Source organism: Spodoptera frugiperda, chromosome 24, assembly GCF_023101765.2.
Source record: "Spodoptera frugiperda isolate SF20-4 chromosome 24, AGI-APGP_CSIRO_Sfru_2.0, whole genome shotgun sequence".
Lineage (NCBI taxonomy): Eukaryota > Metazoa > Arthropoda > Insecta > Lepidoptera > Noctuidae > Spodoptera > Spodoptera frugiperda.
The window spans coordinates 4276365-4290439 of NC_064235.1; the positions used below are offsets into that span (position 1 = coordinate 4276365).

General features: G+C 38.4%; 2 protein-coding genes across 10 annotated transcripts in view; both read right to left on the reverse strand.

Moving 5' to 3' along the window:
- The window catches only part of LOC118278870 (gastrula zinc finger protein XlCGF26.1-like), a 206449-nt gene that overhangs the window by 142760 nt on the left and 49614 nt on the right, over positions 1–14075 (reverse strand). The window lies entirely within an intron of this gene.
- The window catches only part of LOC118278916 (zinc finger protein ZFP2), a 48540-nt gene that overhangs the window by 8882 nt on the left and 25583 nt on the right, over positions 1–14075 (reverse strand). The window contains exon 5 of one of the 9 annotated variants that reach the window (XM_050703490.1): positions 571–2855. The exons of 4 other annotated variants lie outside the window; for them this stretch is intronic. In XM_050703490.1, coding sequence (XP_050559447.1) covers positions 1648–2855 — 1208 coding nt within the window. In that variant the 3' untranslated portion in view covers positions 571–1647. Of the gene's footprint in view, positions 1–570; positions 2856–4688; positions 5868–9225; positions 10347–10997; positions 12030–12489; positions 13738–14075 lie in introns of those variants that run through there. 4 more of the 9 variants (XM_050703492.1, XM_050703495.1, XM_050703502.1 and 1 more) reach the window with 4 other exon arrangements.

The following is a 14075-nucleotide window of genomic DNA, read 5'->3' on the forward strand; positions in this document are numbered from 1 at the left end:
CAAGCTATAGTGTTCATTCAATTAAAAACAAACTACGCAACGTCCCGGCTTTTATACACGAAAGAGTAGGCAGAGGTGCACATTACGACACGTAAAGCCGATATACAATGTACAATGTACACTCATTTTTCACCGTTTGTGTTATATATAAGTCCCATGTAATAGGGGATGACAATTTCAGTCTCCATGCTACTACTGAGAATTTTTTATTTTCTCATCCGCAAAACCAAACTCTTCAGTATATGTATATTAGTATAGATTTGTTTCATACAATAGTATTTACTTTATATCGCAAAGCAGGCACTCCCAACCTCTCCCAAGGTAAAAAGGACAGGGATCATGATTGTGAAGATTTCGCATAGTAATGGGTTAAATCGATGGATTGTCAATGATGGATTCAGTATTGAGTACGAGTTTTCTTTACGTTTAAAGTAAAACGAGAGCGGGTTCGGAGTTCTGACTGATTGGTTTATTTGCGCCGGCCAATCAGAGCGCCAAACGCCCTCTAATTTTGATCACTTTTAATTTAAAACAAACTCGTACTAAGGGTACAGATAAAAAAATTGTAAATTTGTATATGTAGGCCATTTAATTAATAGTTATTTGTTTTACAAGTATTTAGGCATTTTACATAATATGTATTACTTATGTTATTTTGTGCATAATGAGGTAAAAAAAACTACATAAATATAATTATTTACAATAATGTCTAACCAATGCTACGAGTTGAATATCATTTATGCGATAGTCGATTGAAAAAAAAAAATAGAAAACACAATTTCATGGCCTTTTTAAAAATTTTACTTTTTGTGTCAAATTGTATCATATCTTTAATTAAGTTTTCTATTCTCTCAGTATACAATTGCTATCAAATGACATTAAGCTCATAGATTCATAGTACAGATAGGTACATTTCAAAATAAGTACCGTATGTTTCGTAGTTGCTCCATTTATGCATTTAACGTTATGTTTTGTTGCAACATGCAACATTATACTTTAAATCACATTGTTGCACGTAATACCACTGTACAATGTACACTAACTTTTCACCATTTGTGTTATAAGTCCCATATAATAAGGGGTGAGCCTATTGCCTTATACTGGACACAATTCCAGACTCCGTGCTACTACTGGCCGAACCGAAAAAAGCCCAGCAATACTTTGCCCGACCCGGGAATCAATTCAGGGACCCCTTTTCCGGCAGTCGCACTTGCAACCACTCGACCATCGACGCAATCTTTGTTTTACCGAAAAATAATGACTTTAATAACCAGTGATCTCGTAAAGAGCATACAATTGTTGCAATCGTCGCGTGGCGGAATGCTGCTCATGAATATGAGCGTCTAGCATGGCTTGAAACTAGTCGAGTTCCTCGTCAAACAGTTACGTGAGTAACATAATATTTAATTCATGAAAGTTACAGTAAAAAGGTAGAGATATTTATAATAAGGTATAAGATGGTCTTATTACTAAAATGCGCACTTCTGATCATTTCAATGTCAAAATAATACCTTGTCAGAGTCCAATATAGAGCCGAAGATTTCATAGTCTATTGTAGTCTAATCTAATGATTGTATCATTTATAAATCCACTAGTAAAACAGTCTCGAACTTGTGATCGTAAGTCCAAAAGGAGACAGTTTCAAACCTAACTAATATCATGTAACCGCAAATGATCTTTCAAATTCTTCCGTCTCAAGAACGCCATACCACACACATCACACTTATGATTCTTCTCACCAGTGTGTATCACCATGTGACGTTTTAAAGACTCCTTGTTACAAAACCTTTGATGGCACACATCACATTGATGATTCCTTTCCTGCAGATGAACAGAACGGACATGACAAACCAGATGATACTTTAAATTGAAAGCCCTGCCACAAGTCTTGCATTTATGAACTTTTGTCTCCTGATTATGAACATCTTGCAAATGTATCGCCCTTTTATAATTCGAATTGAACTTTTCTGGACACATTGGGCATCTACGCGGGCACTGCTTCAAATGCACTCCTCTTATATGCAAAGTCCTTTTGTAAGGAGTGCTAAAAACCTTGTTACATCTATCACAGGGATAATTTCCTGAATCGTGGACTTCCAAATGCTTTTTTAGAAGACGTAAAGTCATGAAGACTGAACCGCAAATCTCACAGCTGTAGTTGTTAAAATGCTCGCTCATATGGATGACTAAAACTCTTACTTTGATAAAATTGCGTTCGCAAATCACGCATTTGTAACCGTCTTCGTCCAATTCTAGTTTAAACGGTATCATATTGTCTTGTATGTCTAAATTCAGTGGTTTATTATGAACTTCCTTTAGATGTCTCTTCAATTCGACCAGGTTAGCTGGTCTTTCTAAACAAATCTTGCAAAGTAAGTCGCTAACATCGACTTTAAGTATGTTCTCTCTACGATTATTCACTAGTCTTTTCAGTGGGGCGTAGTTATGAGTGGCAGACATGTGAACTTTTAAATCTTTTAGTTCCAAAAACGGTTGGGAGCAAACGAAACATTTGAATTTGTTACTACTATACACGAAGGGGTATACGGTTGAAAATTCGAAGACTGCTAAAGCGTTTTGTCTAACATCTGGGTTCTTTTTGGCTACAGTTTTCTCTTGGACAGGTATAGATTGCGCGTTAGGTATGAAAGGAGAAGGTTCGTTAGCTAAGGAAACCGGCGATGGACTGCGTTCAGGCGAAAAGTCCCGTGGTGGCGACAAGGATCGAACAGTGTTCTTCCTAATTCTATTGAAGTCTATCAGTGTCCCAAGAGGTCTACATAAACTCCTGTCGTAAGCTACTTGAAACAGCGGGACAATTCTTCGTCTCATTTCAGGAAATGCTGTTTCTGAACCTAAAAACAAAAAGAAATAAAAATTGTATTTTTTGCGTCTGATTTTTGGTGACTTTTTCTTAAGATATAAAGCTGGGTACTCATTTGGCCGTGTAGCATGTAACGTATCAGATACAGTATCGAGTGCAAGAGGGAAGGAGCTATACAACCTACATAGCTCCGTCCCTCTTGTACTGCTCAATGAACGACCATTCTGACACAATTGTGATAGCAGACTAAGGCCCCTGTAAGTGGGTAGGGCCGGTTCGCGGTCCACAGCGTATCTAGCCACGAGCCGGCTTTATGTTCGCAGTGATACTGCCACTCGGCAGGTCACTGCGCTCCTTCCGCGAGCCTCGTGACTACGTACACACAGGGGCCTTAGTCTGCTATTACAATTGTATCAGAATGGTCAATCGTTGAGCATTGCAAGAGGGAAGGAGCTATGCAGTGCAAGAAGGAAGGAGCTATGCAGTGCAAGAAGGACGGAGCTATGTAGATTGTATAGCTTCGTCCCTCTCGCACTGCTCAATGATCGACCATTCTGACATAATTGTAATAGCAGACTAAGGGCCCTGGATAATGTATCTGACACGTTACATGCTATTCGGTTAAGTTAGTACCCAGCTTAACATTTGAGTAAGATCTTTGTGCACTTGTTAGCTTAGTTGGTTAAGGTTTTTAGTAAAATGAATGACTAAACTTGAGTGTCTCCACCACCATAAGACTATTCATGTTCCCCGTATAACATATATTGGTAAAACTTAAACTAAACGAAGTTGCACAATATACTTTGAAAAAACTTAAGAATTGCGGTATAAATATGTGAGCGCGTGCGGCGCGGGACTCATTATGACGCCACGCAAGCGTCGAGCAGTCAGTGTCGGGGAAATAGGTATAGGAAAGTGGCGATGCCACTAGTGTTGCTCGCGTGCGTCCGACACAAAACCAGAATCGAGATGCCGCTTTATAGTTATTATTAGAAGAAAGTGTTTGTTAGTTTAGTTGAATTTTTATAATGTATACAGGAAGCAACTATCTCTCCTGGTGGTGAGCGATGCGGTTAACCATAAAGTATACCTGCCCATAGCAATAAATTCAATTTGAACTTTGAAGACACCAAAATAAAAGACATCAATTTAATATCACTATTTATTCAGTCCAATTCCTTCATTGTTTAAAAGTACATTTTACTCAATTCATCTTAAGATAATACATTAATTTCAGATACAAATTAAAATATAGTTTTGTCTTAAATAAGTCCTTAAAAATAAAATACTGCAAAGCGCAGAGTAGGTATATAAATGGAATATTCGAAGCCAATTCATTAAAGGTCAAAACGATTAAAGCCTCGTCGCCACAAGGAACATTTATCCCCACTTGTCCCCAAAAACATCGGGCAACATCGACGCGACATTGTTTACAACAATGTCGTCCGACTTCACGCGATGTCTCCGGGGACGATGTCGTTCGACAAATGTTCCTATTGGGGACGACGCTTAAATATAATACAAGCACTTCATAATTATAAATACAACGCTCGGTTTGATTATTTCGTAGATCCGGAGCTCGAAAAGCAGGAGTAGCAACGGGACGGGGTGGTTTTTACTCAGTAAAAGTTTGACACTCCCTCTCGCCTCGCTCAAGGTGGGAGAAACCACTGGATGAGTTTGCCCCCTCAAAAAAAGGCTGCTTATTGACTTATCTATTCGACTACCGTTTATGTTTATGCCATTTGTTTATGGAAGTCAGTAATAAAAGTAAATTATCTGAATTGTGAACTACGCCCGTAAATTACCAGAAAATTGTAAACCATCAGTGGTATTTAAAGAGCTACCATAAGCCTCACAAAAAACCAAGAAAGAACCATAAATCATGAGACAAAAGGTTCAATTTTATCCGAATTCAAATTAGGATGATGAATTTTCATATGATGTTTCAAACTACAGTTCTGTATGAAAGATCTCCCACAAAGCGAACATACGAACCGTCTATCATTCGCGTGTATCCTCATATGCTCGCTTAGAGTATATTTCCTAGCATACGCTTTCTTACAAATGCCGCATTGATACTTCCTTTCACCACCATGTTTTACCATATGATCCTTTAACTCAGATTTCGAGTAGAATTTCCATTCACAAACATCACAGGAGTACCTTTTTAGCTTCAAATGTACAGCCCTTATATGAACACCGAGTTTCCCACTGATGGTAAAAACTTTTGGGCACATTGTACATTTAAACTCTTTCAGTTTCAATCCGTGGACAGCTGCAATGTGTTTGTTCCTCTGAAAGTAGTTTCTGAAGGCTTCAGAGCAGTGAGGACATCTATGTCTCTTGACTTTCATATGCACATTCGCTTGATGTTCATTCCTAGCGTTTGATGAGCGAAAAACTTTGTCACAATTCTCGCAAGGAAACGACCCAGTTTCGTGTGAAAACGCGTGCGTCCTCAATCTTTCTGGGGTTATGAAACCAGTGCCACATTGTTCGCAGATGAAATTTTGAAAATGAACGTTCATGTGTTGGTTTAAGGACTTAAATTCCGTGTATTTCTCCAAGCATAGGGCACAAGAGAAATTATCCAACGTTACTTTGAATGGCAGAACGCCGTCTGCTGATTTTGGGTCTAAATGCTTTTTATGTTTTTCTAGTAAATGCCATTTTAAGGTGGGATAATCTGGTATGTAATCATCGCATAGCTTGCAGCCTACGTCAGTGATATCTGCCTTAACTAGCTCGTATTTCTTGAGCTTGGACAAGGCGTATTTAATTTGGGAGGTGGTTAGAAAGCCGTGTTCTTCATTGTGGGCTCTTAAGGCGGTTGGGTCGGAGTACTGCTGATTGCAGTAAAAGCACATGTAGAAGTTTTTCATCCATTTAAAGGGGCATATTCTCGAGAACTCCAATAGTATGGTCGCATGCCTCGTTCTAGCTTTAATGTCGTCGGTAAAATTTCTCTTTGATTCAGCTATTTTCGACCGGATTTCAGCTCTAGTCTCTACAAGGCGTACATTGCCTGATTGTGCTTCACCTAAAAATGAAAAATTAACGAGTTATGCGTCTGTTAAAATGTTTTTGTGGCAATATGTGTATGTTGTATGGTTTCCATCACGTCTTCAGCATCGTAAAACATGCTTTACATTAGCGAATTATTTATTGGAGAAGAATTCAATCATATAATATTTAAGGATCAATATTTATATAGACATATAAGGTGTCCCTGCATTCGACGTCAAAGTGGCACCAGGTGATCGGCAAGATTTCCAAGTATTATTAGAAAAATGTAAGTCTTACAGTTTTTAAATCAAATCAAATCACTTAAATGCATCTATAGTGTACAACACAGTAATATGTTCCAACTATGGGCCCTATTAGGCACTGCAAAAGTATTACAGTGACTTATGTGTTATCCACGTAAAAGTACACCTTGTGCCAATTTTTTCACACTTGTTGCTTCAAATGTTAATTTTTCGTCTGTATTTTTGCTTACGTTATCCTAAATAGTCAACAGCTTTAGTTTGGAAAAGGATGTCATTTTTAAAGTAACCAAGTACCAGAGTAGGTACTTTGTAAAATTTTCACCTATAAATTTTAAACAGTATAAAAAAGTATAGCCGTGTTAAACGTAGTGTAAATTAAATCCTAATTTCATCCTAACATTAGCCTATGTGTTATTCCAGATTTCATTTCCACCAATTCCAGATTCCACCATTTAAGGTGGGGGAAGGTAAATCATAGAATTTCTTATCCTGCCTTGGGTGAGGCGAGAGAGATTGTCAGACTTACTAAAACATAAACCACCCTGTTCCTACTCCTTCTTTTTCTGATCTCCGGTAACGCGTTGGGTAAACCGCAGATCCCGATCCTTACCATCCCGTTTTGACGTGATTGAGCAAACTCATAAACTTTCGCATTTATAATACTACTAAGAAGTAAGATCCAATATACAAAGCTGAGCAACTAATTAAACATGTCCTTAAAATGTTCAGGATGCAATGCACGCATATGATTCTTCATAGTAGCTTTCTGTATGAACGTCTGACCACAAGCTGGACACACGAAGCGCCTATCATTATTGTGTATCTTCATATGTTCTCTCAAAGTCTTCATCCGAGCGTAGGCCTTCTTACAAATATCACATTGGTATATCCTTTCCCCTCCATGCTTCACCGAATGTTCTTTTAACTCATAGCCAGAGTAAAACGCCATCCCACAAACCGCACAAACATGGCTTTTAACTCGCACGGCGTGATATATGCGCAAATGATTAGTTCGTCTGCTGCATAGATCAAAAACTTTATGACAGACTGGGCACGGATACATCGCTGATTTCTCACCGTGAACTTTAGCCAAATGGTTCAACCGTAGCTTGTAATAAGAGAATTTCTCATCGCAGATCGGACATTTATAGCGTTTATTATTTCTATGAACTTTTGCGTCGTGGGAGTAAAAGGCGCTGTATGAGGGGAATGTTTTTGAGCATGCTTTGCAACTGTAATCTCCTGTTGCATGGTAATTCTTTATATGGTTCACCAAGCGTTGGTAGGTCACGTATACATTGCCACAACTCTCGCAGATATAATGCTCGTAATGGCTATTCATATGTTTGTGGACACCGAGAAACGTTTCATAAGTTTTCCCACACACTAGACAGGTATGCTCATCTTTATTGAGTTTGTACGGCATCACACAGTCTTCGAAGGTACAGTCTATAATCTTTCCATGATGTACAGCTAAATGCTCTTTCAATGCAGCATAATCATTAATATGATAGCCGCAAATTTTGCAAACTGTATTAGAGAAATCCATTTTTAGAGGCTCGTATTTTTTCACTGTTAATCTAGTTTTTGCGGCCGAATGATTTGATTGGCTGTGTCTTCTTAGTTCTTCTGGTGCTAGGAAGGTTCTGCTGCAAAAGAAGCAGAGGTACGTTCCTTTCTTATATTTGAAGGGATAAGCTGTACATGATGACATGATGATTGCTATATTACTTCTGAAGATAGCTCGCCTTTGTTTCCCTCTCATTTTTGCAATATTCTCTTCTGGTGTGTTATTCTCTGAATCGGAGTCCAGTTTTCTCTTTGATTTTCTCCCTAAAAATAGAAAAAATCTTTTAAAGGCTCTCCGAGTGTGTATTCCGTTGTAGCATGCATTCAGTATAGTACCTACAGACGAAAACTTTTGGACATTTCACTCGAGTATGTTTAAAATAACTGCTGTTTTGCAACTCTTGGAATTGAATTTACTACTTAAACAAAAGCTATAGGGAACGAACGAATTGTACCTATATGTACAGATACACACGAAACACTTTAGCACACTCCATTTTGTTTTCTACACAAATACATTTTAATCTAAAGCTACCTCTGGTATCCGAAAGGTTAAGAGTGACGTCAAATAAGTAAGTGTGGGAGAGCCATGCTCCAGCACTAATGGGCCGGTTCGGACGGAGTAATACCACACCCTGGCCCAGGAAGCAAAGACAAAGAGGAGATTATGGCATCTCCTCTTCGTACTTGCGGTGTTGTGTTTCCTTGTATTAGTGAGCCAGTGAAACGAAGCTTCGAGCTATAATCAGAGAGGGTAATATTTTTAAACCCATCCACGAGAGATAAAAATATTAGATTTTTTTAAGAGTGAAAATCATCCTGTGTTCTCTAAGAGGGAGTGTCAAACTCTTACTAACTAAAAAACCACCCCGTCCCTACTACTGCGTTTCAAGCCGGAACTCCGGTAAACCCACTAGGTAATCCGCTGCTCAGACATCAGCCTTTCTGGGCCCCATATGTGGTGGTCTCATGGCTCTTTGAGTTAGGTACTGCTTTGGACATTCCTTGTTATAGGTACTAATATACGTTCAATAGAATAAAATAAAAGATAATTATAAATGATTAAAAAACAGTTTATATTCTTTATATTCATTACAATTACTTAATAATTAAATTGACATAACTATATATTTACAATCAGGTAGATAAGTACATACATTACTTATAAAATAAACATATTTCATTAATCAGATGACATAATTTTAAATATTTCGAGTCCTTTATTTCATTAGTAATAAAATTGTAAATGGCATGTACGGCTAGTTACAGTATAAAGTACCTAGCTATATTACACATTTTGTATGCAAAAACAATACTATGTTATTATTATAACTTTTGTGAAACATGCTAAATTAATTATTATGTTTTTCGGCTTACATTACGCTTTAAGATTTGAGTGCAAGGCTTCCTTCAAAATAATAATAAGTCAGCACGATTACAAGTATGTACCAAATATCAGATCAATCGGTAGGAAGGGTGTAAAATTCCAATAACTAAAGACCCAAACAAAAAAACGGGGCAACTTAATAACAAATCTTTCTAGATGGATGGAAGTCACGGGTAGAAACAAGTCCTTTAATACAAATTAGGCAGCTTAATCTTTTTCACCGGCTCCGCGTTCGGATGATGTGTCCTCAAATGACTTTGCAAACTACATTTCTGCACATACGCATTACTACAATACTGACAGACAAATCTTTTATCATTATTATGAATCCTCATATGTTCCCTTAAAGTTTTAGTTCGAGCATACGCTTTTTTGCACACTTGACACTGGTATTTTCTCTCCCCAACGTGTTTAATCATATGATTCCTCAACTGAGCGGCTGTAACGAATTTGTACGAACAATATTCGCACGCAAACTCCTTAATTTTCATATGCACCTGTTTTATATGCTTTGTCCTTTGGTTACACATCGCAAAAACAGCTGAACACAAGTTACACGGATACTCTATCGTTTTATCATGAGCCTTTTTCAAATGCTTCCCTCTATCCGCGTAGCTTTTAAACGAGTCTTTGCAGTAAGGACACCTGTATCTATTTTCTGGTCCATGTGTTAAAGTTATATGACTATTCCTTAACACACGGGTAGGAAAAACTTGATCGCATTTCGTACATTTGTATTGAGTGGTCGCTTCCGGATCGTGGATGATTAAATGGGATTTTAGCCGGCTTATAGAAGAAAACGCTTTGCCGCATTGAAAACATATGCTGTTAGGATAATGCTTGTTTAAATGAGTATTCAGTTTGGAAAATAATTCAAAGGATTCGTCGCAATGTGTGCAATTATAGTCTTTTCCTGATAAGTAAAAGGGTGTTACTCCTAAACCATGTTTAGTTATAATAGGCTTATTGTGTACTGAGATTAGGTGTTCACTAAGGGCATTTAGATCTGTCATACGCGTTTGACAAAGCACGCATTGTAGATTAGAGACCTCTGCCTTTACATTGGCGAAAGTTCGCGCTAGGCGTAGAGCCTCTACTTTATTCGGATGCTCCGTAGAATGAGTTTTAACTTCACTAAACTCGCCAAAAGAGAGGGGGCAAAAGGCACAAGTGAATGCCCCCCTTTTCCACCTAAACGGGCAAGCGTTAGAACATTCTAAAATGATCGCAGCATTATCTCTGTAATCGTTATACTTGCGTTTCGGCCGCCATTTTACTTGGACATCGACGCGTCCTAAAAACAAAAAGAATATTGTCACTTTGGAGCGCTGTGTAATGGTATAATGAGTGTTTGATAGAACAATGATGAAACTGTTTATGCTTGTGACGAAATAAGTCCACGATGGTTAGATCAATATTCTTTAGAATATACAGTTAATAATGATGTAAAAATAATTTACGCGTTCTTGTGTTAAAGGAGCTTGCTACACCATAAATGAATAAGAATTTGGATTACAAAAGCCATTGTAGGATTTGTTGGACAATTTATGAACTACTATCTTCTGCTACTTCGTCTGCGTCCCCGTGAGATAAAGAGTGACCTATGTATTTTTCCAGACTATAATCTACCCGTGTTCCACATCCCGATCCAAACAACGTCACGCCTTTTATCCCCGAAGGGGTAACAGAGGTGCACATTACTGCACGTAATGCCGCTACGCAATCGACACTGCACTACATGTAATAGGGGATAAGACATTCCGATCTCTTCAGTTGTTTTGATATGATTGCGTAACAAACATACACATAAACTTTCCCATTTCTAATAGTAGTAAGATTCGTCTAGCATGATGATGGTAAGCAATCGCCGCCGCGCATGGATACCCGAAACATCAGAGGCGTTTTTGCGGTTTAGGAAGTTTAAAACAATTAGTTACGATACATACATAACCAAACACACTTAATCCTAATCAGTCAAACTTAATTCTATGCGTTCTCAGATGCCTCACCAATTTAGATTTACTAACAAACACAGAAGGACAATTGGGGCAATAATGTCGCTTCTCAATATTGGCGTGCGTCAGTCGTATATGCCCGGCCCTTTTAGAACTGGACTCAAAACTTTTATCGCAAGCATTGCAGAAGTACTCCTGTTTCTGTTGAGCATGTGTGTCTACTAAATGTTTCGCCCTGGCGTGATATGTAGTAAAGACTTCTGGACATCTTGGGCAGGCGTAACGTATGCCTTTTCGATGGACTTTCATTCTATGGCACATCCTAGATGCTCTAGTTTCTAATACTTCGTCACATTCCCCACAAGGAAAGCTGCCTTTTTCATGTGACTGTACATGTTTCCTAAACCGAGATTTTGAAACAAAGGCCTTGCCACAAGAGTCGCAGATATAATTTTGAAAATGAGTGTTCATATGCTCATTCATTTTCGCGAATGTTTGGAATGGTTCAAAGCACATTTGGCAAGTGAATCCTTCTTCATCTAACTTGAATGGGAGAACGCCATCACTGTATTCCACGTTTAGAGTTTTGCCATGTATCAGTAAGTGGTCTTTCAAAGCGTCTATACTGTTTACAATCCTACTACACAGCCTGCAAGCAAGTTCAGCAACGTCAACTTTAACCATATTATTCTCAGTGAGCTTCGAGAAAACTCTATCAGTAGGAGATTCATTTAGGTGGTTTATTTTCACATGTGTGCGAAGGAGGGGAACGTCGACAAACTTAGCATCGCAATAGGAGCAAAAGAAAGCGCTGTGGAACCATCTGAAGGCCCAAGCAGTGGAACATTCTAGAAGGATCATAGCATTGCGACGCATCATAGTTTTAGATATTCTCTTTTCAGATTCCTCGGGTAGCTGGTTGTTTGCGCGACGTCGCCTGCGCATCTGACGCGCGCTTACGATCTCCTTCACCTTCCTAACTCGTCTAACGCCTAGTTTCCCATCCGCATCGATAGCGGAACCTAGAAACCAAGAAAAACTAAGTTATTTTGTTTAATTGTTTGTTTTATTGCACCAGTTCCCCGAGACATGCATAGTAAGTAAGTGTGTTATAGGAATTTTCATCATTTCTAAAGTTCTAAGTACCTATAAGTCGTTTTCCAGAGCCGCGGGCTACCTGGCGGGTTTACCGGGGCTCCGGCTCGAAAAGCAGGAGTAGGAACGGGGTGGTTTTTAGTCCGTAAGAGTTTGACACTCCCTCTCACCTCGCCCAAGGCAGGACAAGTCATGGGATGATTTACCTATAAGTTGTTTTTATTTATAACACCTATCTTGACAGTATTTTTTTTCACGATCAGATTGTTCCGATGAGACTACTACTGGAATAAGTATAAATTCATAAAACAATAAACGTTCGACTTGCAATACGTTTAATTTATAAAAATCGACACATCATTTGTATAACCTTTATAATATAAAAAACGTGTACCAATTTAAAATTTTAAAATTAGATCTTAATACATTGATAGTTAAAAAAATACTGTTGGTTACCGTTACATTTAAAAATTTAAATCTTAACATCAGTAGGAACTAAATCAGTCAATTCGTGTGGGTTTATAGAGGGCAGTCTTTGGGTCCGTTGCTTGAACATTGGAGCCCGCCATTTGCTGTTCATATCTTGGTGAGTCTTCAAATGGGTGGTCAACGCTCTATTCCTCGGAAACGACTTTCCACACACCGTACAATGGAAATTCTTCTCCCCAGTATGCCTCACCATGTGTCTTTTAAGCTCATAATTAGTCCTGAACTGCCACTCACAAAAATTACACCCATAATTAAGCTGAGGTGGAAAATGTACCGTCCTTACGTGAATCGCGCGCTTCCCACTAGTCTTAAACGACAATTCACAATGAGAACATCTGTAGGACACTTCTCGTTCGCTGTGAGCGTTTTTCATATGGTCTACTCTATCGTAATAGTTATCAAATCTAATGTTACAATGGGGGCATTCATATCTAGGCGCCTTTGGATGGACAGAAGCCTTATGAGAGTCCCTTGCAGCTCTCATTATGAAAATCCTTCCACACTTATTGCAGGGAAAAGAACCAGATATATGAACTTCTAAATGCTTCCTGAGTCGAGGTGCCGTCATGAATCCTTTACCACACGTAGCGCAGATATAATGCTGATAGTGAACGTTCATATGCTCGTACAGTTTAAGAAAATTATTGAACTTCTCCGCACATATGATACATTGCCAGGATTGTTTATCCAGAGAAAATGGGAGGACTCCATCGGGGTGGTAAGGATTGAACTGTAGACCATGTTGCATTACATGTTCCCTTATTTGGGCGACATCTGTTAAAGGGAGCGAGCATAGAGTGCAGATGGCATCAGTGATATCTACATTGATTAGTGGCATTTCTTTGAATTTGCTATATATGTCTTTAATGCTATGGTTTCTTGCGCAAAGTCGGACATGGCTGCGAAGGTCTGTGCATTCTGTGAAGTTTTCCTCACAGTAGGCACACTTGAATCTGTTTTTTTTCCATCTGAATGGTAATAGGGACCAGCATTCGAGGATGGTGGTAGCGTTACTCTTGGTTATAATCCTGGCTTCAGCTCTCGCACTCCTGGTATATTTCGGCTTGGGTATCTTTTCTATTTCGTAATTATTATCTTCAGTGTCAACGAGGCTTTCGTCTTCCTCGTTCTTTTGACGGCGTTGTCCTAAAAATAGAAAATTTTCGTCAGATTCCGATTCCCACAGTCGCCACTTCTCTCTTCTTCGTGATTTTCGGTTTGTTTTATTATAAATATGAAATCTCTTTTTAAGTTCCACCGGATACTGGTTTAATATATTTTTGTTTTACTATATCAGATATCTTATATAAATATAAAAATCAATTGCTGTTCGTTAGTCTCGCTGAAATACAAGAACGGCTGGACCGATTTGGCAAATTTTATCTTGAATTATTTGTGAATTATCTTCGAAAGTATTTGTTTCAGTAAGAAAATAAAAAATACGTGTCAAATATTTTAAAATAATCCATAAGATGGACATTAAA